Here is a 16,909-nt window from a genome sequence, read left to right on the forward strand (position 1 = left end):
AAAATGGCGTCACTTCTGAATCAGAGTTTTATATGGACATAAGATGCAAAGCGATTGTGATACAGGATGGCAACGGATGGAGGGCTGATATAAGAAACTATAAAAGAACATGATCTAAACCAGCAATAAGATCTTAACCTAGAACAAACTCTGAAACTAAATTATGCAAAGACTATTAGGAAACATTATTGTGGTATTGTGCTTAGGACATCGGTTGCCTTTGGATGTGTTCTAGCGTGCTATGTTACACAGTATTAGGTATTGGATTTTTAGAGGATGAACACTCAACCAAATATCTATCTAGAACTTGGTTCAATTGCCATCCTAATCTAAAAACACCTAGACTCCGAAATGTTTCTTTAACCGACTCAGGCAAAAATAAGAAACGTGTGTCTTCCTACAAACTTTAAAGGACATTTGTCTTCAGCATTTTTGTTTCTTAAAAGCTCATGAACAAGCGTAATCTGCAATTAAGTATGGATATGGCTTTTCGCAGTCCTAAAGATCCATGACGCCCTAATAAATAGGTATCCTCTAAGGGCAATGCTACAGTACACTAATTACTTATTAAGAGGTAATATCTCAAATAAATCTAAGCCATTAATTTTTTAGATTTTTAAATGAATAATAAATCTAGAAAATAAAAAATATCCTCAAATCCCTCTAATCACGGAGACGCCGGTGGGCACCCAAACCCTTTCCTTGCTCATGTGCATGACCGTATTCTTCCTTTCATGACTCTCGCTGTATTCTTCCGTGTGCATAATATTTTCTTTAATTAAAAGTGATCATTTTTTTTATAATATTAAGTTATGTTAAAAGGTGTGGTCATGTTTTATACTGGACTAAGAAACATATGTTACATATATGAAAAATATCAACATCTAGCACATTAATTGAGTTGTGAACTTTAGCAATTTAATACATGTTACGCGCCAACACGGTACATAATCGACGTGTGCATACACACACATTTAAATCTGGTTGCGTGCCTGAGTTACAAATGCATCAAAAAATAGGTAGTTTATTCTAATGTTGTATTCAAAGTTTCAAAATAAAAAGATTCACCATATCTAATAGATCATGTGTGCATCAATTAGATTCAAAAAATGATCTTTATATCTAAAACTTTCTTTATTTAACCTATTACCTCGTAGAAAGTAATAAATGATTTTAATCATCCGATATAATCTGCAATTGAGTATGGATATATTGATTTCCTCTTAAAAGGAACAACAGTTCAGAATAATAGCCGCCTGTCCCGTGTAGTCGAATGCTTTTTTTTTCGTGGTGCATGGCAACGACTAACGAGGGATGGATCCATCCATTCCACTCCCGTGTGAAGGGTTGGTTTACCTAATGCTCTGGCCTTGCGCACCTAAAATCTCCTCCCCCCTGTGCACCTGTTCCAGACTTCCAGTCAAAGCGGCCTTCTTGAGAACGCACAAGCATGTGGAATCAGTGAGCTACCACGGCACCAACTGCTCCTCCTTGCCCTCAATTCACTTCACTCCGTGCATCTCCCGCGCTTGTATTAACCCAGGTCAGGCTCCGTGCTGCGATTGTGCAAGTACGCGTGATTAATCAATTAATCTTCACTAATTATTATACTCCTGGATTCCTCAAAAATTATTATACTCCTGTCCTGTGTTTAGTCTAGAATTCTAGATAGGTTGAGATGCTTCCGGAGGCAGGGACAGGAGGCTAGTTTAATTATGTGTTGACTCGGCCTAATCTAAGCTAATTGCATGATATGCGTCTATGCAATTGGTTTCTGGACTAACTAGAACTAGGTTAATCCGTAGCTATATATGTAGGAGTACGCAGTAGCAGAGCACGGTGCTAGTAGACTGTTAAGCAATTGGTTTCGCGTGCCTTGCAAGTTTTTTTCGTTAAAACATTTCAGCCCTGCAAACCCGCGACATGATCTTTCTTCCTCTTCCTCGTCGATCCGTCGCCCAGACCGTGGCGTACTGACATACTGTACATTTTCCTCCGTTGACCACGGGCTTAATACATTGTGTTACTTACTGATAAAAGAGATACTCTAACTACTAGTCGGGTTATTCATGTAATAAACATGACGTGACGTATGTAAACATATGTAATGTATGTATAGTACGTACGTGAGAGGCACGAGCGCACGAGTCAAAACGAACACAGGGAGAAAATTAAACGAACAGTGACAGGTTTCTCCCCCTGATTACCAGTGTTATTATTATATATTTTGTTTGAAGTAAAGAAACTGTGATTCTGGACACAGGGAGAGGGAGCCGTTGCCATAGCATATATATTTTCCCTCCAATAAGCAACCAACCCGAACTACTCCTACACTCCGCTAACGCTTCTGGTGAGAAAAAAAGGGGGCACACCGCGCACGTACTCCTCCCAGCAGGCCGCAGATGCCAAACCCAATACAACCATCGCTCAATCGCGAGATTTTGCGATAAAATAAGAACCGGACTCCATCCTCTTTATATGCATGGTCACCGCTACCGCTCCATGATCTTGTGTTCCTGCATCGATCGGTGGGCGCTGGCTGCTCTCGGCGCATCAGCACTGTGATCCCCCATCCCCTTCGGTTACCAAGGAGGCAGGGGGCCCTGTCCTGTTCGCGCGTCTCCGGTGCCTGTGCAAGGAGGAGGAAGATGCAGCAGGAGGCGACGTCTCCGCTCCCGGCGCTGAGCAACGGCTACCAGCCGCTCCCGTCGCTGTACCTGGGGTTCCTGGCCATATGGGCGGCCTCTGGTTTCTCCTGGGCCTTCAGCACATGGAGGAACCGCCATTACCAGGTACTAGCAGTAGCAGAGGGCAGAGGCCATCGTCGACCCAGAGTTTTCATTTGACATGATTTCATTTGTTTGTTTGTGGTTTGCCAATTACTAGCTGGTTCTTACGAAATTTCTGAAATTTCGGTTCTGAAGAAAGCAAGTGACCTCTAGTACAATGGAAGAGTCTGATGCCGTGGAAATCCCGTTGGGAATGTGTCTGTCAGTCTTAGTTGCCAGGACGTGATAGTGCGGTTCTCATGCAGTAATCTTTGTTTCCTCTGCGCAGGCGAATAACCTACAATGGATCCTGTCCCTGGTCCCGCTGATCAAAGCGCTCCAAATGGCACTCTCGTTCCTATTCTGGTGAGCAGTGCTCAATGTATCTGTCCCTGAACACCTGTAAACTGGCGCTGTTAGCTGCGGTTGGTTGCCCAGGTCCTTTTTCGCGAAATCTTAGCAAGTTCTAAATCGATACGCTGCCCCAGGTACTCGTGCGTGCACCTTCAGACATGCTCGCTGTGGATGTCGTTCGGCGCGTACGTGACGGGGATCCTCTTCCAGACGGCCTCCTTCGTCTCCTTCGTGCTCATCTCCCACGGCTACTGCATCATGTGCGAGCGCCTCTCCATCCGGGAGAGACGAACCACGGCCGCTCTCGGGTGCCTTCTGTACCTCAGCCTCATCGGCTACAAGGCTGCAGTTCCTTATTTCACAGTAAGCGCTTACTGAACCTGAAGCAATTAATGTCCGTAACATCGCAATAGTTTGTCTGAACTTGTGTAGAGGAATGCTCGATCGGTTGCTGTTTTTTTTAATGTTCCTGTGACTTGGTACATGCAGGTCATTCTTCTGATCAACTATTTCGCGTCATTTTACATCATATTCCGGCGTACATCCCAGAACCTTATAGTTTTACAGGAGCAGCTCAGTTTCATAGAAGAGGAAGACATCCATTCGTTGCACGGCGCGCTGAACACAAAGTACACAATGTTCAAGTAAGCCCAACTGTTTCATTTCTGATTGCCTCTTGAAAGCATTTTCCTGATCCAAAACTCTTAGAATTGCTGTGTTGTTAAGCTCCGGCTCTCGTTTCTCTTCAGGAGATTTCAGGGAACGATGCAGGTGGCCGCAGTGGCATTCATCATGGTACGAGACGTAGCACACAGCACTGTTCCGTGGTATGATCAGCTCGGTTTGGAAGTGCTTCTGAGTTCTGACATTGTGGTTCCAGGTCTACATGAGGGCCGACGACACACCAGATAACTACTGGTTTCGCGTGTTAGTGCGTGAGTGGGTACAGTTCTGCATCTTCATGTACATTGGGTGAGTCAAGATCATGAGCTGACAGTAAGCAAAACGACCTCCTGTGTTCAAAAAAGGGATGTAAATTCAGTTTCGTTACTTTTTTTTTTCTTTTTCAGATGGAACTTCAGAATCCCTGAAGCATCACTTCATCTGCCTGCCATACCCCTTATGAAATCAGCATGGGAGATCACCATGCCTCCTATTTACAGTGTGGTAAGTTTAATTTCATCAAGTTTCCTCCTAGCACTCGCACAGCTCAGTCTGCACATCAATCAAAGACTGAAACATCTCACTCTGTTCTTCCTGACGAAACAGGAGATGAACGCAGCCGATTTCAAAGGTCTAGTCTCGGATCAATGGCATGTTGGAGTGGTGGGCACAAGTGACCTCTCAAAAAAAAAAGTTCATGCACAACCGCTAATGCATATCGATCTGATGTCTTGCAATTTTGCAGAGGAGTGGTTCAGGCTGTTCTGCGCAACCGCTACTGGTGCTGGTTCAGAACCCTTGCGCAACGACGGCCTGTCCTTCCGGTAGAGCCTCAAAGTTTCAGTTGGATAGGGACAGCCAGGTGTAGTTCTGAAACCAGCTTGCTGAAGATCCCATCGACCAACTGGCACGTTACAAAGCTGACGCAAAATAGTTGAGTTGGACGGAGAAATACTTGATAGTATTTCTTGCGAAAGAATCGACAACATCCATGGACGAACTGTCGGAGTTCACAGCTTCAACAATGAATGAACCACCTTTTTTTTTTTAAAGGAATGAATGAACCACCTTTGGCATCTTACACTTTTGTTTTCCCCTCGGAAATACTGAAAAGATGTACATATATAGAAATGGAAAAAATGGTTTATAAATTGGATTGAAAAAACAAGTGAGCAGTGGCCTTTGTGTTTTGGTCCTCTGACTGCTGTTCTTGGGCACCATGGGTGCCATTGTACATAAAACTCTATTTCTTTCTTAATTGGGCATCATGGGCTCGTGACGATCTTATGTGCCAGACAATTAGTGGAAACAGGATCAACTGGAAGGATGATGTTCCTGGACTGACGCGAAGACAGGATTGTTGCATATGTTAGTTTGGGGGTGGACAAACTGTTTACAAATATAAACATCTTTCCGGTTGATGATGATGATAAACAGTTTAGTCTCTCCTAGGTACTTGCACTTCCAATCTTAAGAGTCTGATAATTTCATCGATCTCAAGTTCTCTATTTAGTCTCTCCTAGGTATTCGCACTTCCATTCTTAACGTATCTTTTCTGCTACATAAAACCAATCCAGGTGGGCTGGCGACACGGAACTCATCGGGGGAAGTGCAAGGTGGCATGCACGTCAGTAGCCAAACCAATTGACTTTGGAGGACCGGGTCTCATTGAGCTAGAAAAGTTTAGTAGAGCTTTGCGTCTCAGACGGGTGTGGTTCCAATGGACGAACCCAGAACAATCTTGGAGTGGCTCAACATTGCCAGTAGATTCAGTGGATATGGCCCTCTTTGCAGCTGCCACTACGGTTACGGTCCGGAATGGACTTAAAACTTCTTTCTGACACTCTAGTTGGCTGGATGGTCGACCACCTGCAAAACTCTACCTGTTGTTGTACAAACATAGCAGGAGAAAAAAATGTTCGGTTAGAGATGCACTCACAAGCCAGAATTAGGTCCGAGATGTAGCCTACGATCTAAATCATGATCTTCTAAGTGAGTACTTTAGACTACGGGCAGCTATTAAGAAGGTTGGTTTTGATCATGATGAGAGCAGAGATAACATGATAACCTGGACACTTGAGAGCTCTGGAGTATACTCTAAAGTCAACCTATGTAGCACAGTTTGTAGGTCAAATTTCTTCAAACTATCCATCCCTGATCTGGAAGGTGTGGACTCCGGCAAAGTGCAAATTTTTCACCTGGTTGCTTCTCCAGAACAGACTTTGGACGACGGCGCAACTACAGTTGTACGGGTGGGAAAATAACTATTTTTGTGCTCTTTGTGAACGCAGTTTGGAGACAGCGTTGCACCTGTTTTCAAATGCTCGTGCTCGCAGATGATCTAGCAATTGGTAGCCACATGGAGTGCTTGCATCACTTTCAACCCAAACAGCTGGGTTGGTGGCCAAGCCTTCAGAAGCAATGAAAAGAAATGTCAAACCTTGGTAATCTTAACCCTCTGGAGTGAGTATCTGGAACTAGAGAAATGACAAAATTTTCAGAAGGAGCACGAAGACATCCCAGATGACTGTGGCTGTGAGATAAAGAAAACAACGTTGTAGTGGTCTTTAGCAGGTTGTAAGGCCCTGAGGCCTCGTATGGTTGATTCAACCCTTAGCGAAAGTAGCCAGCTATGTAATAAGCCCCACACGGCTTAGGCAGTGTAGGTAGCGCAGCTCGCGCGTGTAAAACGTTGATGTTCTCTTGCTCCTCTTATTAATCAATGTTGGCGTTGCCGGATCTTTCAAAAAAAGACAATCTAGGACGCCCTAGCCTAGCTTGGACATAAGGCATGGGCGGCTTATAACTTGCAAGAAGAATCCATGATCTAGTAATTAAGAACACAAGTATGATAGTGGCATTAGAAATTCTGTTAGGTTACTATAAACATGTAAGTACCACAACATATAACCAAATAAAAAAACATAAATGCTTTCAAAAAAAATTAGTCCCACTAAAAATTATAAATTCAAAACCCCCAAAAGAAATGAGAGAACATGAGTGGAGGGGGGCATGAGCCCCTTTCATCCACATTGGATACACCCCCTAATAGTCACCATAAACAATGAATATAATAATAACATGCCATTATATCTTATCTTATCTTAGAGCAACTTCAGTAGGGCCCCTACTTGAGCCCCCATAGCTAAATATGGATGCCCAAGCCAAAAATCGTGCTCCAGCAGGCCCCTACTTAAGATCCTATATTTGGTTGGGACCCCAATTTTTCTTGGCCCAACAGACGGGCCCCCATCCGCTCGTTCCTCCCTCTGTTGTACGGCCTCCCCTGCTCGGGCTATCTCCCTCCCCTACGGCGAGCGCCTCCCTCCTATCCGGTGAGCGTGGCCATCCGCTTCACGTCTGGCACAGCAGCACACCTCCCTTGGCCAGCGAGCTCTCTTCCTCGTGACTTCACCGGTCGCACCGCCCCTCGCCCGCAATCGTGCTGTCGCACCATGGGAGCCCCTACTCTGCCCCGCAGACATGACGCCCCTCGCTGCGCGTCGCGCTGCCCCCTACCGCACGAGCCCCTACTCCGCAAGGCGACTTGCAAGCTCAAGTCGAATCCATCTTCGGCGAGCTCTTTGTACAAAGGAAGAAGAGACAATGACAAGTGGGTCCCATCTATCATTCTCAAGTGGAATAAGTTTGGGGGCCTCAATTTGGGGGGCGCAGTTGGAGTGGAATAAAAAATCTGAGCCAACAAAAATAGGTGGCAACACCCAAATCAAAAGTAGGAGCCCTGATTTGGGTGTCACTGCTGGAGTTGCTCTTATACACTTATAAAGAAAAAACCATCTAAAGAGTTTATCTAATTCCACAACGATTGACATATCTAGAAGGGAATGACGTTGCATTCAACTTTTGCTTCATCGTTGCTCTTTTCTTCTTCACTTGAGCCTCATTCTTGCGGCTGAGGCTTGTTCTTACATGTATGCTTGCTTGTGGCAGCTAAGCTCTTGACACATGGTATAGGTGAACAAGAGTTGGTGATGATGCCCATGCCGGCTCATAGGTGATTACCTTGCTGCTAGCTTGGTTGGGTATATATATCATCTCATCAAGATTATTCTCATGGAGAATTGGGATTGTCAAGTTGTACTCTTGGCTTACGAAGAGATTGAATGGTCATTGAGACATACTCATCATCTCCAATTTGCTTTAGACCTAGATCATTGATTTCATTCACATGAATATTTAAGCATCAAATCATAGCATGTACATTTTCTTGCTTTTGTTGCTTGAAGCTATTGATATTATCAACTGAATATCAATATATTGAGAGAAAATAGCTCCAAAAAGGTTTTTTTGGTGAGTGCCACCATTGGATTAACCAAAATAAAAAAATAACTCCTTGTTAAGTTTGATTAATCAAAAAAAGGGGCTATCAACCGCAATCATCTAAGTGATTTATTGTGCCAACAAAATAGTACCATGAAAATGAAATTTTTGATAGGAGGCACGATATCCTATACCACTCTAAACGACATGCAAATAAAGTTAAGTTTCAATAAAATATGGTTATGTGTTGATAAATTTGGAGGCCTCCATTTTGTTAAATTTATGACCACTAGATAGGAAATGAATGGCCTAGATGTAGCTACTTGCTTATATATATGTGGATCAACATCAAGCCCTTTCAACTTTGTGTTCCTTATCCCATTTCCCATCGCAATCGCATCTAGTCTATTTTGACGTATGCACTACATCCAAGCACCTTGTCTTAGTCATCCTAGGCACCAATGAAGTTCACCTAAAGATCCAATCTCTATTGCAACTGTGACCTCCGTCATAGAGTGCTTGATCTTCCATGGCTCTATCAGCCACCACTGCACCCTATAGATGGAGACCACAAATTCTTCCAACCCTAAAGCCTCAATATTTTCGCTAGAGAGGAAGACATCCTTATTGTAATACCCGATTTTAAGGACAAAACCAGATATACACCATATGTGAGTTTTAAAAGCCAAATCTCACATATAGCTACAAAATAAGGGGTAATATCAAAAGACAATGCATAAATTATATAACGAACGTAGTATAAAAGATATAACCTTTGATAGCAAACAGCGGATAGACAACATCAAACTTCGGGTATTAACTTCTCTCCACAGGATCCAACTGACTGGTTGAGCACAAGCCTAACATCTCCTGAAGTGTGGGGGAAATTGCAAGAGTGAGCACATATCGTACTCAACAAGTATAACCAGGGGTTCATGAGGCTCAAATAGCTGACACTGGTTTGACTGTATTTAGCTTTTAATAGTGGATAGCATGTTCATAATTAAATAGCAATTGTCAAGGAAGCATAAATAATCCATTAATCCCATGATCATGTGTAAGCATAATTAATCTCATAGCATAAACGATAATCAAATGAACATAACAACTTAATAAGCTCATCGTCGTCGCAGCAAGAACCCCCAAGGCCGCTCATAACCGTGAGCACGGCTAGTATACCAGTTTTACACTCTGCAGAGGTTGTACATCTTTACCCATGAGTCATGATTTACCCTTTCGCCCGAGGTAGCTAATCTCTTAACCCCCTTCCTAGGGAGGTCGGCAGGGATCACTATGAAGCCTTTCAAAAGTTCGTCTAACATGTTAGGGCCGCAAGGTTTCCTTTGCGCGCAGATATAGATACCCCCCTTTCGAATGGCACAATGACGCGCAGCCTATACACATAGGGACAGGGGCTCGCACTATACCCAAAACGGTTCAGCCCCTCTGCTCTTTCGAGTAACCTCTAACAAGCTAGAAAAGTGCTTCATACTGAGCTAAAGCCAGAGCCATTATAGCCCTCATGGTTGCACTGTTGTCCCGGTGATCACTTACAGACAAGATCTCATACAGTTATATGTGTCATTCTTTTATGTTCATTGCATAGCTATTAATCATCTTACAAGATCATGGATTATATCAAGCACTAGCACATCTACAACAAATGCACATCAAGTAGGTAGGCAAGGAATACAGGTAACAATCATCTATGATTTTGCTAAGGTCGATAAGGTGGAAGCATGCATATGATATATATGTGGTTATAAGTGAATAGGTAACAAGGATGGTCCCAAGTTATACTTGCCTTGACCAAAGCTCTCCTGAGCCCGCTGGTCTTCAAAAGCTTGGTCTTGATCACCAACGTACAGCTCACCGTCTAATTCCAATCATCAATCAACAACACGCAATCCAATGTAGACAATCATACACGAAGCAAACAAGATATAATTAGAACAATACACCAAACAGTGGTAAAACAAATATAAAAGTTTATGATAATATTCTACGCAGCGCTACGATCACACAAACGTAAAGTTCACGAAAATCGGAATTGAAACGAGTAAGATATGAATTTTCTAAGATTTCCTATAGGTAAATAATTAATTAAATGCTACTGCAGAAATAAAAAGTTTCAAAACAGTAAACTAATATTTCTAACATGTAGAGCATGTAATTACGAACCTAACGCAATTTGAATGGACAAAAACGGAGTTAAAATGATTATTTTATGAGCATTATAAAATCAGTGGCAAACTTGTAAATATCAGGAAGCGTATTTTGAATCAAGCCAGGCAGTTTACGTTTTCAAAACTGAAAGGCGTATTCCATCTATGCGCTTTGGACCGCGGGTTGATTTGTAAAGATCGCAGGGACTCTTTAGGAAAATTGCCACGAAGAGGTATCTTCTAATCTGGGCCATTGATTTAGGATCGGATGGCACAGAATCAAACCAGAGAGGTGAGATGGAGAGAGCCGGCTAGCTACAGAAACTCCGGCACAGTGGATTCCATTGCCGGACGGAAGGAGCTCGTCGGCGTCGACGGGCTTCTCGATTCCGAGCACCGTTTCGCGAAAGAAAAACTCTGGGATGACGAGCAGCTCACCGCGACTTCACCTATGCACTTGGTTCGGCCCGAGGTGGAGCAAGGAGAGCTTGCCGCGGTGGCGCTAGGATTTGAGCTCGGCGAGATCCGAAAGAACGTGACAGAGGCGTCTAGGGCTCGGATTAAAAAGCTTGGGGACGAAAAGGGGCATGCGGGGTTGATTTAGGAGTCTTATAGGGGCATACCGCGCGGATTTGGCAAGGGTAGCAAGGAATCCCGAGATTCTGGGATTTCCGTTTGGAGACCAACGAGAAACCCGGCTCGGTCACGTTGGAGAAGAAAGGAGGGGGAAAGGAGTCGCTGCCAAGCGGGCCCGTGCTGTCACCGATAGGAGAAGGGAGGGAAGGGAAGCGGGCCGCGCGCGGTTGGGCCGGGGAGTTGGGCCTCGGCTTGGATTCCAGGAGCTTTCTCTTCTTTTTTTTTTATTTCTTTTCTGTTTCTTTTTCCAAATCCTTTCCAAATAGAATTTTGAAAGCACAAATTATTTCTAACCAACAGAAATCAACACAAAAGAAAATATGTCTCAGCATGAATGCAAAAGCATGTTGCTAGCCTTATGATGAATTTTAGTTTAATGAAAAATATTATTTTCCTATGTTTCATGAGCACAAAAATTCATAATTAAATCATTTTAGCTCTATTTCCCAGAAAACAATTTTTTTAGGGTGTTACAAATCTACCCCCCTTAAGATGAATCTCGTCCTCGAGATTCGGAAGATGGTGATCAAAGAGATGTAGATACTCCGCTTTTGAACCTTGTTCACTTCCTTGAGTAGCTCTTTCTTAGTAACCATTCTATGGCCTTTGTCACTCCGAACATCTCCATCAATGGTTCCCAAGAGTTCAGCAATGTAATTCGTATAGATAAGGTTTTTTTTTTACTCATAGCTTATCTGGGGTATATGTTCCTTGCCCATCCATTTAAAACCTGATGCATTTCCAACCATGATATACTCAACTTTCTCCTTATTACTTTCATCGTCCCATTTCACAATCATCCTTCTCCTTCTTCCAAAGTGAGCCCTATTAATTTCCAAATTTGTAGCGTTAGTAATATCACTCAACCTCCGCACACAAATCCTCAAATCTAGGTGTTGTCCAAACTTTTCCTAGCACACTCTTTATGATAAGAGCTTTGGCATCGACATATACTTCTCCATAATCCCACCACTAGAGACAACATATTCAATTTAGAGAACTTAGTTCACTCAAAACTTACTAGCCATGCATGGTGAAATAATAAGGTTTCATAACTCTCTGAAGAATCATCCGTAGATGTTCGATATCTCTTTCCAATATCATTAATGTCATCTTGTCTTGGGCATGTTGGAAGTTGAACCTCCATTTGATAATAGCTCAATGTGGAGACCAATCTTGACGAATACCTGAACTCATTGGTGCAAAGAGTAACCACTCTTGAGCAAAGATATTTGTGGTTGATAGGGAGTTGTCCACCAAAGGAATAACAGATCTTCCAAATAAAATACTTGAACACATAAAACCTTTGTCTTGCAACTTCTATAGCTTGGCTACCCCCCTTAAGATGAGATCAGCTAGGGGATACCAAGGATGGCTTGAACATTCTTATGAGTAGGTTAACTACCATAAAAGAGCTTCTTATATCCAAGAGAACTCATATACATAGACAAGAACAAGAAATCAGAAATTCCTCGCAAGATGAAAAACAACAACTTAGTAAACCAGCTACAACTAATGTTCCGTCAACCTGATAGAGTTATGGTCTACACTGCTGGAAATCTTATCAAATTCTCCACAACTTTCTTGTTGATCACTTCCCCATATTCGGGCGTTAAAATAAGGTTTGATAAGCCAACATAAAATCTGTCCAGGAAGTTTGACAACACAGACACAGCATCTTGAAACAGTCATATCATGAGCCATAGAAACCATATAATGACGATCCTTACAATGTTGAAAAGCTTATGAAATCCTCTGAAACTTTTGTATACAACTTTTTCCCAGATTATGAAGTTAATTTGGCTGAAATTAGGAAATACTAGGACTGTCCAGACTTTGAAATAGAACAGAAACATCCAATTGCATCTGTCATATCTCAGGTTCTACTTATCCAAATAAGTTCTAGCTTACACCGTTGGAAAGCTTAGAAAATTGTCTACAACTCTTCTATAGAACACTTTTCCAAATTCTATAGTTATATTTGTCTAGAACAGTAGGCAACCGAACTGATCCAGATTCCTGACAGCACATATGTATCATCTTGTGATTTTTGTAACTTCCAAACCATAATAGATATGAGGGTGATCCTTGCGGTCAGAGAAATATCTTGAAGTCTAGTTGTTCCCAGAAAAATTTGATAGACGTTGCATGATCAGAACTTGAGATACACCAGAATTATTGCAGTCTGCTTCAGAAAACAGCAAAGGATAGAAACAGGATATAACCAAACCCAACTACTTATTTCACTACTCCTTATGCCTTAGGCCTATAAACTAAATGATATCGTGGAGAAAACCCACAAGATCATTGCACTCATTACAAAGATCCAAATCAATCATAAGCATAATAACAAACCAAACCAAGCATCAAAGGTTCACACTTCAAGCATTTAACTCAACTTGTGGTACTATCGTTCTCTTCCTATTAAGGGCAAAGATTCCTAAAATTCTCTTTCAACTATGTAAGCAGGTGGTAAGAGAAGGTTCTAAAAGCATATTCAAAGCAAGGAGTGAAGGTGAGAGCAAGTACTCTTAAAATAAGCAACAAGGTAGAGAAATAGCAAGGATAGGGATATAGTATGGATGAAAATATCAAGGTTTATAGAGCAAGGATTTTATGACAATTCCAAAACTTTAAGATGACCAATTTCTAACTAGGCTTGCGTCCTACAGTCAGCATTGCTTTGATACCACTTTGTAATACCCGATTTTAAGGACAAAACCAGATATACACCATATGTGAGTTTTAAAAGCCAAATCTCACATATAGCTACAAAATAAGGGGTAATATCAAAAGACAATGCATAAATTATATAACGAACGTAGTATAAAAGATATAACCTTTGATAGCAAACAGCGGATAGACAACATCAAACTTCGGGTATTAACTTCTCTCCACAGGATCCAACTGACTGGTTGAGCACAAGCCTAACATCTCCTGAAGTGTGGGGGAAATTGCAAGAGTGAGCACATATCGTACTCAACAAGTATAACCAGGGGTTCATGAGGCTCAAATAGCTGACACTGGTTTGACTGTATTTAGCTTTTAATAGTGGATAGCATGTTCATAATTAAATAGCAATTGTCAAGGAAGCATAAATAATCCATTAATCCCATAATCATGTGTAAGCATAATTAATCTCATAGCATAAACGATAATCAAATGAACATAACAACTTAATAAGCTCATCGTCGTCGCAGCAAGAACCCCCAAGGCCGCTCATAACCGTGAGCACGGCTAGTATACCAGTTTTACACTCTGCAGAGGTTGTACATCTTTACCCATGAGTCATGATTTACCCTTTCGCCCGAGGTAGCTAATCTCTTAACCCCCTTCCTAGGGAGGTCGGCAGGGATCACTATGAAGCCTTTCAAAAGTTCGTCTAACATGTTAGGGCCGCAAGGTTTCCTTTGCGCGCAGATATAGATACCCCCCTTCCGAATGGCACAATGACGCGCAGCCTATACACATAGGGACAGGGGCTCGCACTATACCCAAAACGGTTCAGCCCCTCTGCTCTTTCGAGTAACCTCTAACAAGCTAGAAAAGTGCTTCATACTGAGCTAAAGCCAGAGCCATTATAGCCCTCATGGTTGCACTGTTGTCCCGGTGATCACTTACAGACAAGATCTCATACAGTTATATGTGTCATTCTTTTATGTTCATTGCATAGCTATTAATCATCTTACAAGATCATGGATTATATCAAGCACTAGCACATCTACAACAAATGCACATCAAGTAGGTAGGCAAGGAATACAGGTAACAATCATCTATGATTTTGCTAAGGTCGACAAGGTGGAAGCATGCATATGATATATATGTGGTTATAAGTGAATAGGTAACAAGGATGGTCCCAAGTTATACTTGCCTTGACCAAAGCTCTCCTGAGCCCGCTGGTCTTCAAAAGTTTGGTCTTGATCACCAACGTACAGCTCACCGTCTAATTCCAATCATCAATCAACAACACGCAATCCAATGTAGACAATCATACACGAAGCAAACAAGATATAATTAGAACAATACACCAAACAGTGGTAAAACAAATATAAAAGTTTATGATAATATTCTACGCAGCGCTACGATCACACAAACGTAAAGTTCACGAAAATCGGAATTGAAACGAGTAAGATATGAATTTTCTAAGATTTCCTATAGGTAAATAATTAATTAAATGCTACTGCAGAAATAAAAAGTTTCAAAACAGTAAACTAATATTTCTAACATGTAGAGCATGTAATTACGAACCTAACGCAATTTGAATGGACAAAAACGGAGTTAAAATGATTATTTTATGAGCATTATAAAATCAGTGGCAAACTTGTAAATATCAGGAAGCGTATTTTGAATCAAGCCAGGCAGTTTACGTTTTCAAAACTGAAAGGCGTATTCCATCTATGCGCTTTGGACCGCGGGTTGATTTGTAAAGATCGCAGGGACTCTTTAGGAAAATTGCCACGAAGAGGTATCTTCTAATCTGGGCCATTGATTTAGGATCGGATGGCACAGAATCAAACCAGAGAGGTGAGATGGAGAGAGCCGGCTAGCTACAGAAACTCCGGCACGGTGGATTCCATTGCCGGACGGAAGGAGCTCGTCGGCGTCGACGGGCTTCTCGATTCCGAGCACCGTTTCACGAAAGAAAAACTCTGGGATGACGAGCAGCTCACCGCGACTTCACCTATGCACTTGGTTCGGCCCGAGGTGGAGCAAGGAGAGCTTGCCGCGGTGGCGCTAGGATTTGAGCTCGGCGAGATCCGAAAGAACGTGACAGAGGCGTCTAGGGCTCGGATTAAAAAGCTTGGGGACGAAAAGGGGCATGCGGGGTTGATTTAGGAGTCTTATAGGGGCATACCGCGCGGATTTGGCAAGGGTAGCAAGGAATCCCGAGATTCTGGGATTTCCGTTTGGAGACCAACGAGAAACCCGGCTCGGTCACGTTGGAGAAGAAAGGAGGGGGAAAGGAGTCGCTGCCAAGCGGGCCCGTGCTGTCAGCGATAGGAGAAGGGAGGGAAGGGAAGCGGGCCGCGCGCGGTTGGGCCGGGGAGTTGGGCCTCGGCTTGGATTCCAGGAGCTTTCTCTTCTTTTTTTTTTATTTCTTTTCTGTTTTTTTTTCCAAATCCTTTCCAAATAGAATTTTGAAAGCACAAATTATTTCTAACCAACAGAAATCAACACAAAAGAAAATATGTCTCAGCATGAATGTAAAAGCATGTTGCTAGCCTTATGATGAATTTTAGTTTAATGAAAAATATTATTTTCCTATGTTTCATGAGCACAAAAATTCATAATTAAATCATTTTAGCTCTATTTTCCAGAAAACAATTTTTTTAGGGTGTTACACTTATAGACGATGGTTATGGAAGCAGATCTTAAATCGAACCCAATGGAATGGAATCTATAAACACACCCTGTAAAGTCTAAACTATTCAATATTATCTTGTCTATCATGGTTCAAAAGAATTTTCTATAGCTTTGAACAGAAAAATCTATGTAGATTGAAAAATGGGTCGTTAGCTAGGTTCATCATGAGAAGTAGTTTCATATTATATAGTTATTTTTCTGTGCAATAATACATTTTCATAGCAAATACCAGTAAAATCGTCACATTTTAGATCACTTCGATGTCCTCGATGAGTCATTGACTTGTATTTTTGGAACACATCGCTTAGCTTTGTTCAATATTACCAATGAGCGGACGCGGAGCTGGTCTGTCGCTGACATGAACCAATAGGAAAATTTACGGCGACGTGGCCTGAATGCCTGCCCAGCGTGAGCCTCCGGATTGTTAGGGTAAATTATTTTTCCAATTCGACTCATGCATGGTTTGCAACCTGTGTGCATTTGACTTGCTTCCCTAACGTTGCAACAATAGTATTCATAAAACGAAGCAATTTTTTTCTAAAGCATAGAGAGAAAAATGTAAACTTCTAAAAGAAGGCCACAAGGAGCTGATACACAATACTTATTCTGCTACCTCAAACTTCGACTGTTCTCTAAAATTGTCAAAAGAAAAAAGAGAAGATAGAGGAAAAAACTAAG

At 42.1% G+C, this 16,909-nt stretch overlaps 1 protein-coding gene across 1 annotated transcript; it reads left to right on the forward strand.

Annotated features, from left to right (window-relative positions):
* Positions 2,414–4,953, forward strand: LOC8068013. The gene is given in 10 exon segments (XM_002456086.2): positions 2,414–2,792; positions 3,058–3,134; positions 3,257–3,485; positions 3,612–3,766; positions 3,872–3,917; positions 4,003–4,094; positions 4,193–4,289; positions 4,392–4,448; positions 4,531–4,584; positions 4,586–4,953. Coding segments are annotated over 10 exon segments (1,089 nt in total). The 5' UTR covers positions 2,414–2,648; the 3' UTR covers positions 4,724–4,953.

This window comes from Sorghum bicolor, chromosome 3, assembly GCF_000003195.3.
Source record: "Sorghum bicolor cultivar BTx623 chromosome 3, Sorghum_bicolor_NCBIv3, whole genome shotgun sequence".
NCBI lineage: Eukaryota > Viridiplantae > Streptophyta > Magnoliopsida > Poales > Poaceae > Sorghum > Sorghum bicolor.